At 45.7% G+C, this 21,108-nt stretch overlaps 1 protein-coding gene across 1 annotated transcript in view; it reads left to right on the top strand.

The window, feature by feature from the left end:
* MGLL (monoglyceride lipase) overlaps positions 1-21,108 on the top strand; it is a 594,181-nt gene that overhangs the window by 174,604 nt on the left and 398,469 nt on the right. Inside the window, exon 3 of the mRNA XM_069643369.1 lies at positions 6,837-6,943. Coding sequence (XP_069499470.1) covers positions 6,837-6,943 — 107 coding nt within the window. The remainder of the gene's footprint in view (positions 1-6,836; positions 6,944-21,108) is intronic.

Here is a 21,108-nt window from a genome sequence, read left to right on the forward strand (position 1 = left end):
TGACACATCTTCAGCCGGCCCAGCTGCCCGCCTAGAGACAGATGAGGAGGTGCAACTCTGACAGTGTCCCAGCTCTCTTGCTCTCTCACTATAGCTTTGGGCTGCCAGGCGAGATGTCTCTATAGGAGGGCAAAGGGGGCATGTTAGCCATGGTTGCCTGATGTAAAGAAGCTATTGCACATTTAAAAAAAATCATAAATACCACATGTCCGGTTATTTTAAAGTGCGCTGGTGAGGTTAAAAACCTGCTGCCTCGCTGTTGTTGGCAAGTACATTTCATTCAGATCAATTCATAAAGCAATGTTTCCTGTGTTCACTATAGTGCTCACTGTGTGTGCATTCACCAAATACAACTCCTGTAGCATTTTCACATATTGCTGATAAAATGTTGATCAGTTGCAAAAACACATTTTAAATTCATATTGATAACATTTGAGTGCCACTATGGTTCAGAAGATAGCTCAGTGCGTTAAGCACTTGTTGCAGTGATCTTTGTTCATATACCAGATCACAGCACCACATTCTGGCAAGGCCAGCTCTGCAGTTCTCATGTCTGAAGTTGATAAACTTGCAAGTACATACTTTGCGGATACTGTATTACTAAACATTGTAACTGCACTAGATCACACATGCTATAACAATTAATAAAGCATCCGTATGGTGCACTTGTAGAGCTTTGTTCCTCCTGAAGAAGGTTGTGAAAATTGGGTGGCAACTCCCAATTAAGAGCATAAAGTGTTAATCGAGAGAGGTGATTAGGTTACTAAATTCAAGGCTGTATAGCTAAAGTGTTGCGGTTCCTACTTCCGGCTTTACTAACAGATGATACAGTGATCCTGCACAAGTCATCTTATCCCACTTTATAGTACTCTGCTGTCATCAGTGAAAATGTTTGCCTCTCACATTCTGGTGAAATCATTTAGGCCCCTGCCTGCTCTTTCCTTTCATGTAGGCCATTTAATTGGAAGGGGTTCTAGACAGAAAAGAGCTGACCCAATATCACAGGTCTGTGGCAGGCAAGCTTATGTTCTGGTATGCTTATAAAAACTGTTTGCAATTTGTACAAATTCAAATGTGTGCACATGACGAATAACTATCCACAGGCCTGTGTGTGGATGCATTCAAATGCAATAGAAAAACCCAGTATGAGAATGTTTAGGCGCACATCAGTTAGTATGCTGCTACTTGTATACTTTCATTGACGATGAAGAAAATTAAGATTAAATCATTCACCTTCCCGTAAGGTTCTTCTATCAAGTTTATTTTAATGTTAGGTTATTATGGGATGTGTGTACTTCACAAATATGTGCACCTTGTAATATGACGATAGCTGAAAAACGGTTTGGTCAAGTGCAGAAATTGCGCTCTGGGTTCAAATCGCAGTTTCACAGCTTGATTAAAGTGTGTGATCCTCTGCAACTCAACCTGTAAATTGTGCCAGTTCCTAAATATTCGAAAAACAATTCTCATGAGTGATTTGGGGACAGGGTACGTTCAAAAAAACGAATTTCTGTTTAACTTGCTAAAGTGTTGCTTCATATGTAGTAATAGTGGCCATTGATATATTGCAGACCATTTGTTTCTTTGCTCATAACAGTGATACCACTCGAAAACCACAGCCCTCTTGTAGTCATAGTCTAAGTCCCAATGTGTGCACCTTCCTGCTAGCGTCTAGGCTATATACACTATTAATGCAATGGCATGTGCTCCTTCCCTGTACTTTCCAGTCTATAGGCCCTATGGTGTCCGGTCAAAGGTTCGAATACAAAAGGATCGAATGCCATAGGGTTGAGTCAATAAGACCTAAAACAAAAGGGTTGAATTTTTTTTTAAATATATATGTTTTTTTGGGTTTCCGATAGGAAAATAAATAAATAAATAAATAAATAAACAAACAAATAAATAAATCAACCGTTTTGTTTTCGGTCCTTTTGATTCGACCCTATTGTATTTCGATCCTTTTGATTCGATCCTTTGACCTATAACCAGGCCCTAGCTAAGCTGTGCCATGTGCACCTTCCCTGTAGCGTCTAGTCTATATGCCCTATCTTTGCTGTCCCATGTGAATCTTCCCTGTAGCTTCCAGCCTATATGCCCTATCTATGAAGTGGCATGTGCACCTTTCTGGTAGCGTTTAGTCTGTATACACTATCTATGCCATGGCATGTGTACCTTCCCTGTAGATTCTAGTCTACATGCCCTATCTATGCTGTGCCATGTGCACCTTCCATGTAGCTTCTATTCTACATACACTATCTATGCTGTGGTATGTGTACCGTTCTCATTGTTTCTGATATGTCTCCTAAATCCATGCTTGAGCACTTTTATATTCTGTGCGGGTTGCTAATCCGAGTTCTGTGTCTATGCCATGGCATGTGTACCTTCCTGGTAGCTTCTAGTCTGTATATGCTATTTAAACTATGGCATGTGCACCTTCCGGGTAGCTTCTAGTCGGTATCCGCTATCTATGCCATGGCATGTGTACCTTCCTGGTAGCTTCTGATCAGTATCCACTATTTATGCCATGGCACGTCACCTTCCTGGTAGCTTCTGATCTGTATCTGCAATCTCTGCCATTGTAAATGCTCCTTCCTGGTAGCTTCTGATTTGTATACTCTATCTATGCCATTGTAAGAGCACCTTCCTGGTAGCTTCTGATCTGTATCTGCTATCTTTGCCATGGTAAATGCACCTTCCTGGTAGCTTCTGATCTGTATCCGCTATCTATGCCATGTTAAGAGCACCTTACTGGTAGCTTCTGCTCTGTATCCATGGTAGCTTGTAGCTTTCTATCTGTATCCATTATCTATGCCATGATAAGTGCACCTTCCTGGTAGCTTCTGATCTGTATCCTCTATCTATACCATGGCAAGAGCACCTTCCTGGTAGCTTCTGATCTGTATCCGCTATCTATGTCCTGGCATGTGCTCCTTCTTGTTAGCTTCTGATCTGTATCCGCTATCTCTGCCATGGTAAGTGCACCTTCCTGGTAGCTTCTTATCTGTATCTGCTATCTCTGCCATTGCAAGTGCGTCTTCCTGGTAGCTTCTGATCTGTATCCGCTATCTATGCCATGGTAAGTGCACCTTCCTGGTAGCTTCTGATCTGTATCAGCTATCTATGCCATGGCATGTGCTCCTTCCTGGTAGCTTCTGATCTGTATCTGCTATCCATGCCATGGCATGTGCTCCTTCCTGGTAGCTTCTTATCTGTATCCGCTATCTATGCCATGGCATGTGCTCCTTCTTGGTAGATTCTGATCTGTATCCGCTATCTCTGCCATGGTAAGAGCACCTTCCTAGTAGATTCTGATCTGTATCCGCTATCTATGCCATGGTAAGTGCACCTTCCTGGTAGCTTCTGATCTGTATCAGCATTCTATGCCATGACATGTGCTCCTTCCTGGTAGCTTCTGATCTGTATCTGCTATTTATACCATGGCATGTGCTCCTTCCTGGTAGCTTCTGATCTGTATCCGCTATCTCTACCATGGTAAGTGCACCTTCCTGGTAGCTTCTGATCTGTATCCGCTATCTCTGCCATGGTAAGTGCACCTTCCTGGTAGCTTCTTCTCTGTATCTGCTATCTCTGCCATTGTAAATGCACATTCCTGGTAGCTTCTGATTTGTATACGCTATCTATGCCATGGTAAGTGCACCTTCCTGGTAACTTCTGATCTGTATCTGTTATCTCTGCCATTTTAAATGCACCTTGCTGGTAGCTTTTGATTTGTATACACTATCTATGCTTTGGTAACAGCACCTTTCTGGTAGCTTCTGATCTGTATCCGCTATCTATGCCATGGCATGTGCTCCTTCCTGGTAGCTTCTGATCTTTATCTGTTATTTATGCCAAGGTAAGTGCACCTTCCTTGTAGCTTTCTATCTGTATCCATTATCTTTGCCACAGTAAGTTCACCTTCCTGGTAGCTTCTGATCTGTATCTGCTATCTATACCATGGTAAGAGCACCTTCCTGGTAGCTTCTGATCTGTATCCTCTATCTATGTCCTGGCATGTGCTCCTTCCTGGTAGCTTCTGATCTGTACCCGCTATCTATGCCATGTCATATGAACCTTCCTGGTAGCTTCTGATCAGTATCCGCTATCTTGACTATGGCATGTGCTCCTTCTTGGTAGCTTCTGATCTGTATCCGCTATCTCTGCCATGGTAAGTGCACCTTCCTGGTAGCTTCTAATCTGTACCAGCTATCTATGCCATGGCATGTGCTCCTTTCTGGTAGCTTCTTATCTGTATCCGTTATCTATGGCATGGCATGTGCTCCTTCCTGGTAGCTTCTGATCTGTATCTGCTATCTATACCATGGTAAGAGCACCTTCCTGGTAGCTTCTGATCTGTATCCGCTATCTATGTACTGACATGTGCTCCTTCCTGGTAGCTTCTGATCTGTATCCGCTATCTCTGCCATTGCAAGAGTGCCTTCCTGGTAGCTTCTGATCTGTATCCGCTATCTATGCCATGGTAAGTGCACCTTCCTGGTAGCTTCTGATCTGTACAAGCTATCTATGCCATAGCATGTGCTCCTTTCTGGTAGCTTCTTATCTGTATCCGCTATCTATGCCATGTCATATGCTCCTTCCTGGTAGCTTCTGATCTGTATCCGCTATCTCTGCCATGGTAAGTGCACCTTCCTGGTAGATTCTAATCTATATCTGGTATCTGCCATTGCAAGAGCGCCTTCCTGGTAGCTTCTGATCTGTATCTGCTATCTATACCATGGCATGTGATCCTTCCTGGTAGCTTCTGATCCGTATCAGCTATCTATACCATGGTAGGTGCACCTTCCTGGTAGCTTCTGATCTGTATCAGCTATCTATGCCATGGCATGTGCTCCTTCCTGGTAGCTTCTGATCTGCATCTGATATCTATACCATGGCATGTGCTCCTTCCTGGTAGCTTCTGATCTGTATCCGCTATGTCTGCCATGGTATGTGCTCCTTCCTGCTAGCTTCTGAAAATAATAATTTGGCATTTATATAGCGCTATGATAGGGTATCTGAGCGCTGCTTATTATTACCCACGGTGTGTGGTGCTCATTTAACGACCTCGGAAGGATCAAAGGCTGAGTTTGGCCCCGCCGGGATTCGAACCTGCGTTAGCAGACTCTGCACCGATGTCAAAGTGAGCTCTCTACTCTCTGTGCCACTTGACCGGTATCTGATCTGTATCTGCTATCTATATCATGGCATGTGCTCCTTCTTGGTAGCTTCCTATCTGTATCCACTATCTATGCCATGGCATGTGCTCCTTCCTGGTAGCTTCTGATCTGTATCCACTATGTCTGCCATTGTAAGAGCTCCTTCCTGGTAGCTTCTGATCTGTATCTGCTATCTATGCCATGGTAAGAGCACCTTCCTGGTAGCTTCTGATCTGCATCTGCTATCTCTGCCATTGTAGATGCACCTTCCTGGTAGCTTCTGATTTGTATACGCTATCTATGCCATGGTAAGAGCATCTTCCTGGTAGCTTCTGATCTTTATCTGTTATTTTTGCCAAGGTAAGTGCACCTTCCTTGTAGCTTTCTAACTGTATCCATTATCTTTGCCACAGTAAGTTCACCTTCCTGGTAGCTTCTGATCTGTATCTGCTATCTATACCATGGTAAGAGCACCTTCCTGGTAGCTTCTGATCTGTATCCTCTATCTATGCCTTGGCATATGCTCCTTACTGGTAGCTTCTGATCTGTATCCGCTATCTATGCCATGGCATGTGCTCCTTCTTGGTAGCTTCTGATCTGTATCCGCTATCTCTGCCATGGTAAGTGCACCTTCCTGGTAGCTTCTTCTCTGTATCTGCCATCTCTGCCATTGCAAGAGTGCCTTCCTGATAGCTTCTGATCTGTATCCGCTATCTATGCCATGGTAAGTTCACCTTCCTGGTAGCTTCTGATCTGTATCCGCTATCTATGCCACGGCATGTGCTCCTTCCGGGTAACTTCTGATCTGTATCTGCTATCTATGCCATGGCATGTGCTCCTTCCTGGTAGCTTCTTATCTGTATCCACTATCTATGCCATGGCATGTGTTCCTTCCTGGTAGCTTCTGATCTGTATCGGCTATCAATGCCATGGCATGTGCTCCTTCCTGGTAGCTTCTAGCCTGTATCTACTATCTATGCCACGGTATGTGTACCTTTCGCTTTGCTTTCCATCTGTCCCCTGTATCCATGCTTGTATACTTTTATATTCAGTGAGGTTGCTAGTCCGAGTTTTGTGTCTATGCTGGGGTATGTGTTCCATTGCCATATGGTACTGTTTTGTGTCCTGCATGTATACTATGGCCAGCATACCTTCCTCGTAGGTGCCTTTGGTAAAAAGTGTCCTGTACCTATGCTCGAGCACAGGTGCCTTGGTAATAAAATGCTAATGTTGCTCTTGAAATGCCACCTGTTTGTTTTTCTGGGTCCAAAAAGGATGGAGGGGGCAAGGGGACATGGGGGTATCCTTGCTTCTTGTGTGACTGTAGATTGTTGAGCCCTTAATTTCTTGCACCCTCGGATCTGCTCTTCTACTCATCTGCATACTGTGCCCCCAACCCAGCCCTAACTCTTTTCCAGGCTGTTTCTTTTCATCCCCCCCATGTCCCACATCTTCTCTTCCATCCTCACCCAACCCTTCCCCTCTCTACTATGTCTTTTTTCCCACCCCTCCCTTTAACTTTTTCCTCTCTCTGGAGCGCTTTGAAGTGCCCTGAATACAGCTTTAAGCGCTTTACAAGAAACCCACCTACATGCATACATACATACATTAATTATCAAGCAAGTTGATTGAGTCGCCTTTATGTACACTGGCTTATTCATTCCTCTCCATTCCTTGCAGGGCCCTGGTGTTTGTCGTGCACGGAGCAGGGGAGCACTGTGGCCGCTACGATGAACTGGCGCAAATGTTGATTGGCTTGGACATATTCGTGTTTGCTCATGACCACGGTAAGTGCGCATTCAAAACAATAGCGACCCTAGCCTGGAATGAGAGGAGAGACACACTACTGTGAGCATGTTCTTCATGTTCTTCTAAGCTAGCGGTGGAAGTGGAAACAGGGAACTAGGGGTACACTGGCTGCATCCGAAAAGTAGGGAGTGGGATGGTCTGACAGATGGTGTGTGGGGTGGGGGGCAAAGGGGAGGGAGCAAGGATGACCAGGATCACAAGCCTTGGCTCAAATTGTTGGATTTCAAAGTCTACAGTAATACTGTCTTATAGAGTTTACTTACAAAAAACACAAATGGCATAAAAAGCCACATGACAACATGTAAATCCCATAGCAACATGTTAAGTCAAAATAATATCATTGCGGCTTTAATGTTCACATCCTGAATGGTAAACTAGAAGTCCCAGAATGCAAGATAATGCCAACCTGAAGAATCTAGTTAACCTCGCAGCACATGAAATAAAAGAAGTTGTGAAATAAGCAAAGCTAAATACGCAGGTTCTTTGTCACAAACGTCCAGCTCATCGTTATTCATGATGTTGAAAACATTTGATTAGTGACATAAAGCAACTTAATTTTTTTGCATCTCAAGATAGTAGACATCATCGATACAAAAAAATCTTTAAATGGGCGCTTTGCGTTGCTCACTTTAACTATCACAGATCTGCAAGGTAACTGGTGCTTTGCAGCTCTTTGAGTTGGAAATGTCCAATCATGCACATGAAAGGCTCTGCCACTGATGAAAGAAATGTGTTTGCAACCTGAGCACCATAACGACCTGCAGAGCCACAGAAGCTGTTTGTGTGTCTGCCGACCTGTGGCTTGGGAAACTGGCAGTGCTTGAATGTCCAGCCTGAGCCGATTCTATATTTGGCTCAGAGAAAGAAAAAACATCAAGGACGTCTTTCTTTATTCTTTGAACTAATGGCACGCTCTGTAAAAAGCAAACAAACCAGTGGCACACCTACCAATGATTTATATTTCACTCCCAACTCTCCTCTAACCCCCCTTACTTCTCCGGGTGTCACTTGGAAACATACAATGGTGCAGCCTACCTGAAGGCAACAGTCAGTCAAACAAAGTTTATTCGGCTTTCGCCATTAAAAAATGACATAAAATCAATTAAACTTAAGATGCAACAATAAAAACATAAGAATGTGTCTGCAATTGATAAAAGTCCTAACTGTTGTCCATCTTTTCAGAAAATATGTAACTCCCGCCCTACTGATTCCTTCACAAACAGAAAGCTATCAAACATAAGATCTTCATCTGTTGAATGCATTATTAGGGACATGGCCTCTCCACACCAGCTGATATTGTTCTTTAAAAAGTGTGGCCTCCTATTAAATCTATAAAGTGTATAAGATTTCCTGTTTTCTCAAGCCCCAATGGAATACCCTGTCCAATCCCAGGAGTTCTTGCGTGCACTGGGACAACACTCAACCTAATCATTAGAATAATTCTCCTGCACTCAGGTGAATTGATCTTTCTGATAGAATTACAGTGGTCTTCCATGGCATAATGCTTCATATACGTTTCCATGGATGGCAGTTTCGAGAGGTCCTTGCTAATATGAGTACCCGCCGGGGGGTGTGGCAGTCTCTCAGCCAATGAGAAGACTCGGAACAGGGGCATTACCAGCAGTAATCCCCCTGCTCCTGCTCCAAGCAGCCTCACGGCTGGAGGCCACCATCTTCCACCACCGGGAAACGAGATAAGTGTGGTCCCCAACCCCTTCCCCCTCCCACATTCCCCTATCCACAGAATTCCCTCGCGCCAACCCCCACTTACGAATTCCCTCGCGCCAACCCCCACTTACCTTCTTTAAAGTCCATTTTGGGAGCGGACGCACTGGGAACACTTCTGTCTCCAGCGCGTCCGTTCCCGATCTGCGACAGGCCGTCATGGAAAGGAAGAAGGGGTTACATGGAAAGAGACTACGTGTAGTCCCTTCCCCCGTTTCCATGGAAGCCATTTTGTTTGTTTACTTTTTTCAATGGCCGCCCAGGAAAGGGAAAACAGACTTTGTTTTCCCTTCCCCGGCGGCAATTTTTTTGAATTTTATTTTCTGTTCCGAAACGCCAGAGCGAGCGTGTCCTGGCTGAAGCAGCTTTTATCAATTCTCACTTGTGAGCTCAGGCATGTTCCATTGCACTGCAAATCTATGCCTACAACAGGGGCCTGTAACCTTTGGCTCTCACAATGTTTTGGACTGCGCTCCCATGGTTTTATACCATTGACTCTTAAGGTTAAGGCTAATGGAAGTTGTAGTCCAACACATCTGGAGATCCAAACATTGCAGACCACTGGCAGGGATGTCCTTTGGGGGTCACCAGGGGTCACACCCGTGACCCCTGCGGTGTCCCTTGCTAACCCTGTGGTCTCCCTTGCTACTGCAAAAAAAAGAAAAAAATGTAAGATCCTGGGCTGTGGCCAGCACCATGCAGCTCCTTGTTTCTGGAATGGATGGCTTTCTTGTTCAGACCTCTTAAAAACAGGGGGTTCCACATGTGTAAGCAGTGACCCTAAATAAGAAAGACTAGGAATAACAAATAATTTGTCTTTCTGGAATGCTAGCCTCATTAAAGGTGTATTTCAGGCACACTTATGGGGGTGTGTCACTGATTTAGTCTGTTCTTAAACACCTCAAATTCACAATGCAGACAAAAAGTTCCAAAAGCATTTAGAATAGAATAAGTATCCATTTCGGAATATGTATTTTGCTTTTCTCAAGTTGAAGTTACAGCATGATTTTTTTCTGCCGTTGTCTCTGTTACGATCATCACAAGTCATTCCATCTCGGTGTCCTCGGTCACTTGACAAAATCCTTGTGCCTAAAAACTTGTGTACAGTGTAGAAGTGTGTGACCATAGCACATAAAGTGGCCCTTGATTTCACTGTGCAACAATTCATGCTTTATTGCAATGTGTCTCTCTTTCCTATCTCCATGGCATGCTGTTCAGGATGTTTGCATGTAGAAGGTAACGAGTGCCCAGAGTACAGGATGCTGTGTGAGTGTGCTGCTTTCCCTGCACTACTCCAAATTCTTTAATGCTCAGCTATGAACCCTCCCAATGGTACGTATTTTGCCAACCTCCGAAGCCTGAAAAGTAGATACACGCAGGCTCAACATGTGGCTAACTTTGCACCAGGCCTGCAGATGTAATAGCCTGCTGTTAAATCTCAGTTATCAGTTTAATGGTATCCTCTACAGAGTGGAATTTGCTTTCTGACTTTGAGAACATTCAGACATGTAATTGCTCATTTTACTATAGCTGTTAAATAGATATAGCCAGTAAGATAGCTCAGTGGGTTGAGCGCTCACTGCTGCATTGTGTGTGTGATCTGCAGGTTCGAATCCTGGCAAGCCATCTCAGCCTTTCATCCTTCTGAGGTTGATAAATGAGTAACAACACATGGTGGGTGATATTGTATGTATATTTGTTCTATAAAAAGCGCTTAAGCGTAAGTGCTATATAAGAACACATAATTATCATTTGGCCTTCAAGGAGTGAAAGGTCGGGTTCCATCGCTTCCCGTGATGTCACTTCGGGGTGGGGTCAAATTACATCACTTCCTGTGATGTCATCAGAGGTCAAGGGTCGTGTGGTGTCCCTTCTGCTCACTCTGGCATTTTGGTGAAATGATGTCTCTGACCCCTGGCCTAGAAGCTTCTGTGCCTTGCAGCATGACCAGGGATTGCATCACCCTTCATAGAGACAATGGGGCTCATTACGACTATGCCGGTCCGGAAACAACGTTGCCGGTAAGCTTACCAGCACCATTGTTTCCAGACTGGCATATTACAGGTCTGCCTGCCTGAGCCGCTGTGCCCGACAGGTCGGACCCTGCCAGGCACAGCGGCCACGGTAGGCAGACCGTCACGGAAGCACCAGCACGGTGCTGGTGCTTCCGTGTCGCCCATTTCCATAGAGTCCTATGGGATTTACAATTTACCAACGCCTGACTTTCCAGACTGCCGGGGTTGTAATCCCCCGGTGTTACCGGCAAGTCAGGCGCCAGTAATTCATTACGGGTTTGGAGGCAACCTGCCGGTAGTACTGGCATGGTTACCGCCAGACTCGTAATGAGACCCAATGTATCGCAATCTGCCTCAGCCTGATTCTGAGTTGGCAGCAAGCGGGAAACAAACACAACCATTTCCCTATAGGGGCGTGGCCGCATGGATAGGCCGGTCGTTATTGATGCACATCTGAGCCCTCATGGTTTCTGTGCGGGATTTATAACAGTAAGAGGCAATTCTATGAGATCGTTTTTCGATTCAAGCAGATAGATCTCTGGCAGCAAGCTGCCACTTTTGGCTCTCCATATGTGTTGGACTACATCTCCCATGATCCCTCACCATTGCCTATGCTGACTAGCGCTGATGTGAGTTGTAGTGCAAAGAATCTGGAGAGCCAAAGGTTACAGGCCCCTGATCTGTGGGTGCCTCTGTGGGAGGGAAGGAATGTGCTATAACCAGTTTTAATCTGAGATCCAAAACATGTTACAGGCACTGGCTGGAAAAACCGGATTCAGCTGAAATTGAACAGGCCTATTTGGCACCATTGTTTTAATGTCAACACAATAATCTCTCTCAACCCCAAGGGGCTAACCCTGCGGAACCCAGTGGGTAAGAGTAAAAGTGAACAGGCCCCAGTCTCAGTAGATGATGTCTCACCACTCTGTGCCAAGCCTGGCCTGAACCTGTCGAGTAACCCTGGCATGAAGTTACAGGAGTTCTCATTCCTGCTCTACCATCCTGGGGCTATGACTAGGGTGAGGTGAACTCCCACAGGGATGAGCTAAGCACCATGATAGGGAAGTGTCTCCAGCAGAAGGTGTCAGCTTGGGAAGGATTACTAAATCAAGTTAATGCCTCTTCTAGCAAGGGCCTAGAATCATGAGTCCAATGTCTGTTCCCGTGGATAGATCCCAAACTCCTGGGGCCTCCGTCCCAGGACAGTGCTCTTCAGATTACTCACAGTCTCATGGTTGCTTAAAGGACCCCAGCACCCTTCTTGATCTCTACTATTCTCTTTGTCTTGGGCTCTCTCTTTGCCTTTGCCCTTGTCTGACAATCCCAGGCTGAAACCTGTCTGGGGATGCTTGTGGTCTCGTGCAGAAGGGATGTGACCTAACAGTTCGGGCTGGACCGCCCCTTTTGGGGTGGGAACAAACCTGATTTGCAGATGGCCTTTCCCCTTCGGTAATGGCTTGGCAGGCGAAGCACGATGGTCTTTAGGGTTGCCCAGAGCAATGGCAGTGGTTATGATTGATTCAAAACCTTCCAGCCATCACCTTTTGGTTTTGCTGTAAATCCCAGGGTGGCCTTGCCTCTTGGGTTGTGAATGCCATGCAAACTGCTACCGGGGACGTCCTGCATCGTGCCCCTCTTGCTTTAGTCGTGCATTAGATGCTTTCACCATTGCAAGAGCCCCCGCTTCCATCTTGCCCTACGGACACTTCTTTATGCTTCTGGGTAGCAATTGTGTACCCTACATGGGTACCTCGGGGTAGGATTTCCTCTGCCCCCATCTGGCTTTCTGAAAGGTTGCACGCTTCTTTAGTTGGGCAGAGAACTTTCAGCCGCCACCAGTATATGGGCTTGAGTCTCCAGCTTTGCTCTTCTTCAGCTTCTTCTGTGCCTGGCCTTAAGTTTAATTTGATTTCAGGTGTGGCATATGTTTTAATAATTGGGATCGACCCGTGCCCCTGTTCCTCATGCTGGGAGTAGGCATCCGAATCATGGCAGACTGCTGGTCGCGAATTCAGGTTTCCCCGTTCACCAGGGTTTTTTTTTTCTTGCAACCCATGCTTTTGATTGTAGTTGCCAAAGGGTTTCTATTGGGCTGCGGTTTTGTTCCATGCCAGCGACAGCTCACCTAAAATGGGCTGGTTTCTCAGCCCAATCCCCACATGGAACTGTGAACAGCGCTCAAAGTGCTTGTCTTCTGCAACTTATTTTTGTGGGGTTTCTGCCCCAGGGTCATAATGGAGATACCCGAGCACGGTATCTAGTCCTTGCATCGAATGCCAAAGCATCGAATGCCTTACCATAGAAAAAACGCATCGAAGAAAAAGCATCAAATGCATTTTTTTAAATGGTAAAGGGTTTATTTTGATTATAATGTGTTTTTGGGCTTAATAAAGAGGGAATGGGGGACACCACCCATTAAAATAAAATGGAAAAAAAATGTATTTGATGCTTTTTTCAATGCTTTTTTTTCTATGGTAAGGCATTCGATGCTTTGGCATTCGATGCAAAGCCTATAAACCCCTGAGCACCACTCTAGGCCTTCTTCTTCCTGTCTCATAAGATATATTAAACATATATTTCTCCTTTGGCAGTGTAAGGGTTATGTTTGTGGCCTGTCAGCTGCCGCCCTGTGGTCTGCCCACATCATGGAGGCCGTGGCCTTCAGAGGTCTCCAATCGTGATCTGGGGTAGACTGGGAACCAAAGGGGCCCTGGAAATAATTTTCAAAGTGGCCCCATTTCACACTTTTTTCAGCAAGCCCAACTCTTTTCCTATGAGAACATTTGGAAATAAAATAGGTCGCCACACAAAAGAGGCACAAGGTGCAGAGGCCTACCGGGAAATCTCCAGAATACCCTATCGATCAGTCCACCCCTGATCATGATATAGGATCTATGCGCTCACTGCACGCACCAAAAAACCCCAAACGGAAATTCCAAATGCAAAAATCATATTGTGCAATGGCCCAAGCCCGACCTTGCGACTGCGCGGGACACCCCTCACATCTCCAGAACCACTTATACCGCAAAAAGTGAGTGGGGACACCCCAACAACTCCTGATTCCCTTGTGCGGTATAACAGGAATTCGACATTTTCGTCTACTGCGAATGCGCACCAAACGTATCTTTGTTTTTTTAGTTATTCTGTAATGATGCAGTGATATACAGGTGACTATGTCGCGGTACATATATAATGATAGTTCCTTCTCTGCTCTTCGCAGTGCTCATCATTTATATCTGTCACTTGCATTATACTCCAGGTTCTAACTCAAAGGCAAATAAATAAAGATTGAAATAGACATGGACTGACCTAACTCCTTCTTGACATATTCTGTGTAGTTCAATTTCATTGTTCTCAGCCTTCACCTTTGCTGCTACTTTTCATGAACTCCTGATAAACAGAAGATCGTAATGTGCAACATATTTTCTTGTAATGTATGCATTAAGGGCTCTTACATGCATCACGTGTACAGGGTTAATAAATGCTGGCAGCTATTTAGCTCCTGTTCTACCGGAGGCGAGCCTGGTTAGCTTAACACCAACAGTTACCAGGAGCCACGTTCGGCTTCCCCGGCCAACCGGTGCCTTGCACACAACAAGGCAAATAAAGAGTAGTTAGGACACATCTAATATAATCGACCCTACATAATGGGCAGAAAGGTAAAGCGTGAATCTCGTGTGGAAGTTAGATTTGCAGTGTGGCGTGCACTCGCTCCCGGTTCCCTAGCTCCTGCGTATGCAGTGATGCCCAACACCCCGCAGCTGGTTTTATCTCTGGTTCATTGATTCTTAATTTCGAACCCTGTGTGTGTCTGAGTGCATTATTGGATCTGTGCAGCTAATTGGCCCATTATTATTACAAACAGTGGTCGAAGTGTACAAAAACGGTAGTGAAACGATGTCCTCTTCCCCACCCCTTTTATGCCACGCCCCTTTCTTCTGCTCCATTCAATCCCCAGTGATTCCCACCTGGCTCAATTCAAACCACCTACCCGGGTCAGTCCTTCCCTCCACCTCAAAAAGCTGTGATTTACAAAACATCTCACAAGAATGTGGTGGAGAAATATACATTTAAATGACCACCATTAGTGTGCCATTGCCCCCTCAGAATGCAGCGTTATGTAGCCTCCCCTTCCCTTCACCCACCATTCACACCTCTTAAGGGGCATGTACATGACAATAGCCACTGATAGGCCCGCCCCGCCCATTACCTGCAAACACCTCTGTGCCTAAACAAGCCAACTGTGCCAACAGCAATTCCTGCATGCTATATAAATATAAATAAATAAATAAATAGCTGCCTGACTGCCTGGGAATAGGCTTCATTCGCAAGCAGACCCTTTAAATAAGCAAAGCTGAGCAAGCACTTGCAAGATGGCACAATGTTATTTAACACAGGATTGTTAAACCAGAGCAAAGGTTCAAATCCCCAGCAGTGGAACTGTTATTTTCTTTTTTTTTCCTTTTTTTAAACATTTGTTAGAAGTGGCCTTTCCTACCGTCCTGGAACCGTACTCCAGGTCACATAAACTAAAGGAACTATGGCCGATTTCCCCAAGAAGTAAGGGAACGTCATACCCTTTAGTTCCTTCCCAATTTGACCTCTGGTTATAACAGACTTGCAGCCTCCGAGAGGCTCAATGCAAAGAAGTTGAATATTACCGATAAGATGTTGAGCAAATAGATCTGCCTTTGAAGGGTTAACTTTGGAGTGCATGAACCTACTAACACATGCTTCCTTTTCCTCTACCTCACGCTCCTTCCTTGTATAGTGCTTCTTGCGATATCGCCATGTCAAGATGTGCTATTAGCCATACCTGTACACATTTATTTTCTGGCACAGCTGTGTGCTTGGTGCACTGATTGGGACGCTCTGCAATGCACGTTTCGGTGGTTCTGCTTCAAATATGGGGTTTGCCGTCAGTGGTGTGCATCCCAAGCAGTGTTAAGACATTGGGCCTCATTACGAGTATGGAGGTAGCAGCGGCATGGCTATACCGGGTACCTGGTCCGGGTTCCTGGAATGGGGAAATACTGGGCCATTCCGACCTTGGAGGGCCTGGTATTTTCCCCATTCCAGGAACCCAGACCCGGTACATCCCCATTCCCATTTGACCCCCCATAGCGGGTCCCGCTCAGGACGCCTGGTTTTACCAGGCATCCTTAGCGGGACCCACAAGTAGACCTCGTAATGAGGCGGTAGAGGGTTAATGGCGCCGTTAACCCTCTACCGCCTTCCTCGTAATGAGGCCCATTATCAGTAAGAACACCTGCCACAGAAACAACAATGGGAGGTAACGCTGAGTGTGCACTCACTCCATTGTGTTGTGTGACATTGAAATCGACATGGCGATCGGACTCCCATCTTGACAACGTCCACCTGGCTATCAACATGACATGCAGAACAAAAGAATTGTATGGTGCTTACCCAGCAGAGCATGTACAGAGCCCCTATGTTATTGTGCCATACTGCACATGTATGGACCTTTGGAGTCGGGGGAGTGTGTGTAGATTATGAGGGTCAAGGTGTCTTGAAAATAAAATCTCACTACATTGTGTAGACGTCGTTAAACCTTAATATATATCTCTTATTACAGACTAGTTTTGACATCACTAATCACCTGTAATAAGAAAATGATATCACTACCAAAGTGGAATAACTGGTTACAAATGAGTTATATTGCCATAAGACACGCTGCCAGACTCCGAGTGTGAAAGGCAGCGCCCTAAGCAAAACTCCAGCTGCCTTTTACACAGTAAACTAAAGCTGTGACTTACCTTTCACATGTATTCAATCTAGGCCAGTGGTCTTCAAACTGTGGGCCTGGCCCTCCTGGGGTGGGGGTGGGGCAAAGGATGCTCATGGTGGGCGCAAAGCTCTTTAAAACGGGATTACAGTGACTGTTTTTAATAGAAAATGTAAGTATTAATAGAAAACATAAGCATTTGTGGCTTATGGGGGGTCCTTAAACAATATTTTTACTCAAGGGGGAGCTCAGCATAAAAACGTTGAGGACCACTAATCTAAGCTTTCTTTCTTTAACAGTTACGTTATATAAGACAGTGGCCCTCATTACGACCCTGGCGGAATCCGCGGTGCTAAATGCACCGCGGAGCATGGCGGAAAGCCGCCGATAGCGCCATGGGGGTTGGCGGATTTACCACCCCATGCCGACCTTGGCGGAGCGGTAAATCCCCAATCCCCATTTTACCCTTCCCCATTCCCATTCTTGCCCCATAGGGTATAATGGGAGTGGGGAAGGAGTTAATTACGCCGCCGTAAAGTACGGCGGCGTAATTAACAACGAGGTCCCTTAGCGCCATGGTTTTCTCCGCCCGGTAAAACCAGGCGGAGAAAACCTCCATGGCGCTAAGGGAACTCGTAGTACGGCGGACGGGTCCGCCGCGATTAGCGCTGGCGGAAACCCACTCCGCCAGGGTCCTAATGAGGCCCAGTATATTTATTGAGTACACAGGAGCAGGAATCGTGTTGCATTCTACCGCTTGCTAGCTGACGTTTAATTGATTTTTTAATTAATCCGCTTTAAGGATTTCTTTTCAACACATTATTTGCTGCATATTGGTGTGTTTTTTCAGCAGGATGGGTTCTGCATGTGTTTTATGTATCAGTAACTGGAAGATCACTGGCATCAGAGCGCGCAAGAGGCCCCAGTATTTTATTTATTTTACATTTTTAAAGCACTCGCACAGCCCGCGGGCACTGTTACAGGAAGTGTTTTTTTGTTGCGTAATTGTTTTTGCCTGAGTTGCGTATTCATAGCGCACTTAAACACCCAAAGGTTTGTTTCTAAGCGCGGCCCCGGGGATCAAACCTGTGTAGCTTTGTGTCGTCTTGCTTCCAAGGCGCGCACGTTGCCCCTGAGCTATCCTCCCAGAACGGAGATTATGGTATTAGCGGAGATGATGGTGTATAGCATTGTGCATCTGTTAAAAGGCTATTGCAAGTCTCCTTAGTAGTCTGTAACCTCCAGCCTCATTTGTATGGTCGCCAAATCCCTCGGTAACTTGGAATGGGCTTATAAAATAGGTATCCCGGATACAATTTCGTGCGGTGCTAAATTGTGACCTAACTGTCCCCACATGAATATGATTACAGAAGATCCACTAAGGAAGTGAGCGCGACTACAACCTGACTTAACAGCAAAGCGGAACGTAAGATTGACCTGTCGATGACCCAGGGCGCCGCGTACCAGACGCATTACAACTCAATTTAGATCATGTGCAAGATATATACTCAGGTTGGTTTTCCTGAATGCTTCCGTCCAAGTATTAGCGTAATCCTGCTCACGGCCAGGTCTGTAACCGCTGTGCGCGAGCGTCGGAGGGAAAATCCGAAAAGCTTGGGAATATATAGTAAAAGAAGGCCATACCCAAGGCAAATAGTGCTACTAAGGAAGCAGCAGCATTTTCATATCAAAGTTTGGCAAGTATTTGCCTTGGTGCACAAAAACGACTGAAATAATCTGTTTGCGCTTAGGCAATTCTTTACAAATGCACAGCAAGGCTATGGGCCTCATTACGATACCGGCAAGGCTACCTCCAAACTCGCGAAAAAATATGGCACGCGGCAATGAAGAATTACAGGGGTATTCCGACTTTGCCAGACCCGGTAATTCCTCCATTGCCGGGTGCTGGTGCCTGTCAGTCCCCATTCCCTTTTGAGCCCTATAGGGCTCAATGGGGACGTCGGATGCACCGGCACCGTTGACAACAGTGCCGGTGCATCCGACTTGCTGTGCTCGCGGGTGCCGCTATGCACGCCAGGTCAGACCTGGCGGGCTGCCAGGTACCCGTGTGCACAACTCGTAGTATGGCGGTATGGTATCAAAGGTGCCGGTAGCGCTACCAGCACCGTTGATACCATACCGCCATACTTGTAATGAGGCCCTATGCTTTTAGATTCTGTAATATGATTCCAGGTCAATATTAACGCTCAGGCATTCTCTTAATAATGCCGCTTCAGGAACACACTCCCTGTACAATAGACTACTACATAAACCAAATATTTCACCTTATTTGTCACCATAATATTTATTTTAACTCCAGCATTTGACGTCAGATGTGATTATGCATTTACAGATATGACACTGTGCAAGATCATCAGTAAATTGCACCCTGTCTTGATTTTGGAGGTGTTCGACATCAGGGAACTGTAGGACCTCACGCATGCCGCAGACATCAGCAGACACATTGAAGGACCTGAACTACTACCACATGTGGGCCCTGCCTCCTCTCTGACACGGCAATTGACCCAACACTAAAGTCTAACTTTCAACCTTATACCCTAACCGACACCTGCGGTCACTCTACACTAGGATCTGGAACAGGGTGGGCCGTTGTCACCAGAAGGTACCTTCTGCCTCACAAATCATGTTCAGCAAGTATCCACTAACATCCAGCACCCTCGCCCTCAACCTGAGCTTCACGCCACTCTCAGCGCAACACACACCAACTGCCTCCGCACAGTCGCGCTCGCGGAGGCACATCTTGCAAGTGCTGTCGCGAAGGATACAAACCTCACCACAATGACCACATTCCTGGCTTCCATCTTTTGTACCTGCGCTGTGCTGATCTTAATATGTGGAAAATGACCTCCCCTGGCCCGCACGACGAACGTTGTTCCGGAAGACTCTGAAACATACGATGGAACCCTGCCTCCGCCTGTCGGCAGTGTGGGCGATGAGATTGGTCATCTGTCCTAAGGCCCCGGGTAACACTGTATAAGCTAGTAAGGCATTCATGCTGTATGCCCATCCCCGGGACATACACACCGACATAGACGGGCCACCCGCCACTGTAATTCAGTTAACGGTCAAATCCTGACATGCCCCATTCTTTGTTTTAATGTGGCTAAACAAAAATAGTTTTTTATGAAATCTATTTACCTTACAGCAAGGTTAACAGGGGTCTACACTTTCCCAAAGACAGGATAAATCTCAAACTAGGTGCCTCCGGTGTATGCACATAGCACGGCATGCAGGCGTAAAAGGGAGGGGTTCCTCTGGAACTCGCCTACGTTGAGTAAATGCAGGTGGATTCCACAGAGATCCATTGAAAATAGTGTCTGCAAAGCAAAGCATGATTAGCTGGCAGCTTTTATATGTTTATCACAATTGAGACTACAATGAAAGAGTAAAGGCGATTTCACCGAGGTTTACTCATTCATTGTCCACGTCGTTTTGTAAAAGTGTAAAATGGCATTTGCATGTAAGTGCTAACATTGGTGGTCACCTGCATGCAATTAACAATGACCCTTAAAGTGATAATCAGGAAGGAGGAAAAGTACTGCAATGAAGACATGTTCCTGAAAGAGAACCAACCATGTGTTCTCTCCAAGAATTGTGCCCTGTATAGTGACCTAGCGGGCAGAAGTGCAAATAGAACTGGGCAAAATTGCAAAGATTTTGACCTGTACAATTTACTCCACAAGCCCGTGCTCCTGTACTGACCAGTCGAACATCCAACCTCTATCATCCATCCTAGAGCCCAGTTCATCAGCAGAGCCAGGACCTGCTAGGCGTTTAGTGAAGTGCCAGATTCCAATAGGAGTAGGAAGTTTCTTTGCTATACTGCACCCCTTTCCCCCCCACAAGCCAAGACCATTAATGCTTCTAAGGAGGCTATGAAACAAGCCCATTAGTCAAAGCTATTGCTCCTGATAAATAAAACAGCTGGATTTATGCATCAAAAATCCTTTTTCAATATGTCAGTCTAGTCCATAGGAAATGTCAAACTTGTCAATTCAAATGTCAACCTACAAATATGCCTCTTCTTTAAACGAAATTGCTGAATATGTCTGAGGTGATGAGAAATATGAATTACCGCAGCGAATTAAGGCATAACACACAAAAACAGTAGTTTACAAACTCTCATCGTTTTTTAATACAAAAACAGGTTTAAAAGCCCCCGGGCTTACTGTAAGGGGGCTTTCTTTGCTAAAGCCCCTTTATATTAGGCGATAAGCCTGCAATTGTATATTTGTCTGATTCTGTGTGGAGGCAGACTTCCCTTGTATGTTTGGTGTGTGCAGCAGCCCTGGAAATGTGTTTTAAAAAAAATCCTTTTCAGGTGTCACACACTCATACTCCCTCCATCCATCTCGGTTCCACATGGCTGCAGTGCACAGGGAACCGTGGCTGTTCATTCTACTCAGTACAATTCAGCCACCAACCAATTAAGAACTATCAGCCATGATTCTATGCAGCCATCGAACTTTGTTCTTCTGACTTGCCCATTCTCTCTCACTGGTAGAGATGCTCCCATTGCATGCAGGACGTTTACCTGCCACAGCTCTCCTGGCCGCTCGTATCATCTGGCATTAGTCAAATCACATAGCCTCCTTTTTTGAGCTCGTCCCCTGCCGCCAGACTCTCTCCACTGAGC

This window comes from Ambystoma mexicanum, chromosome 2p (assembly GCF_040938575.1).
Source record: "Ambystoma mexicanum isolate Mex_15411 chromosome 2p, UKY_AmexF1_1, whole genome shotgun sequence".
Taxonomy (NCBI): domain Eukaryota; kingdom Metazoa; phylum Chordata; class Amphibia; order Caudata; family Ambystomatidae; genus Ambystoma; species Ambystoma mexicanum.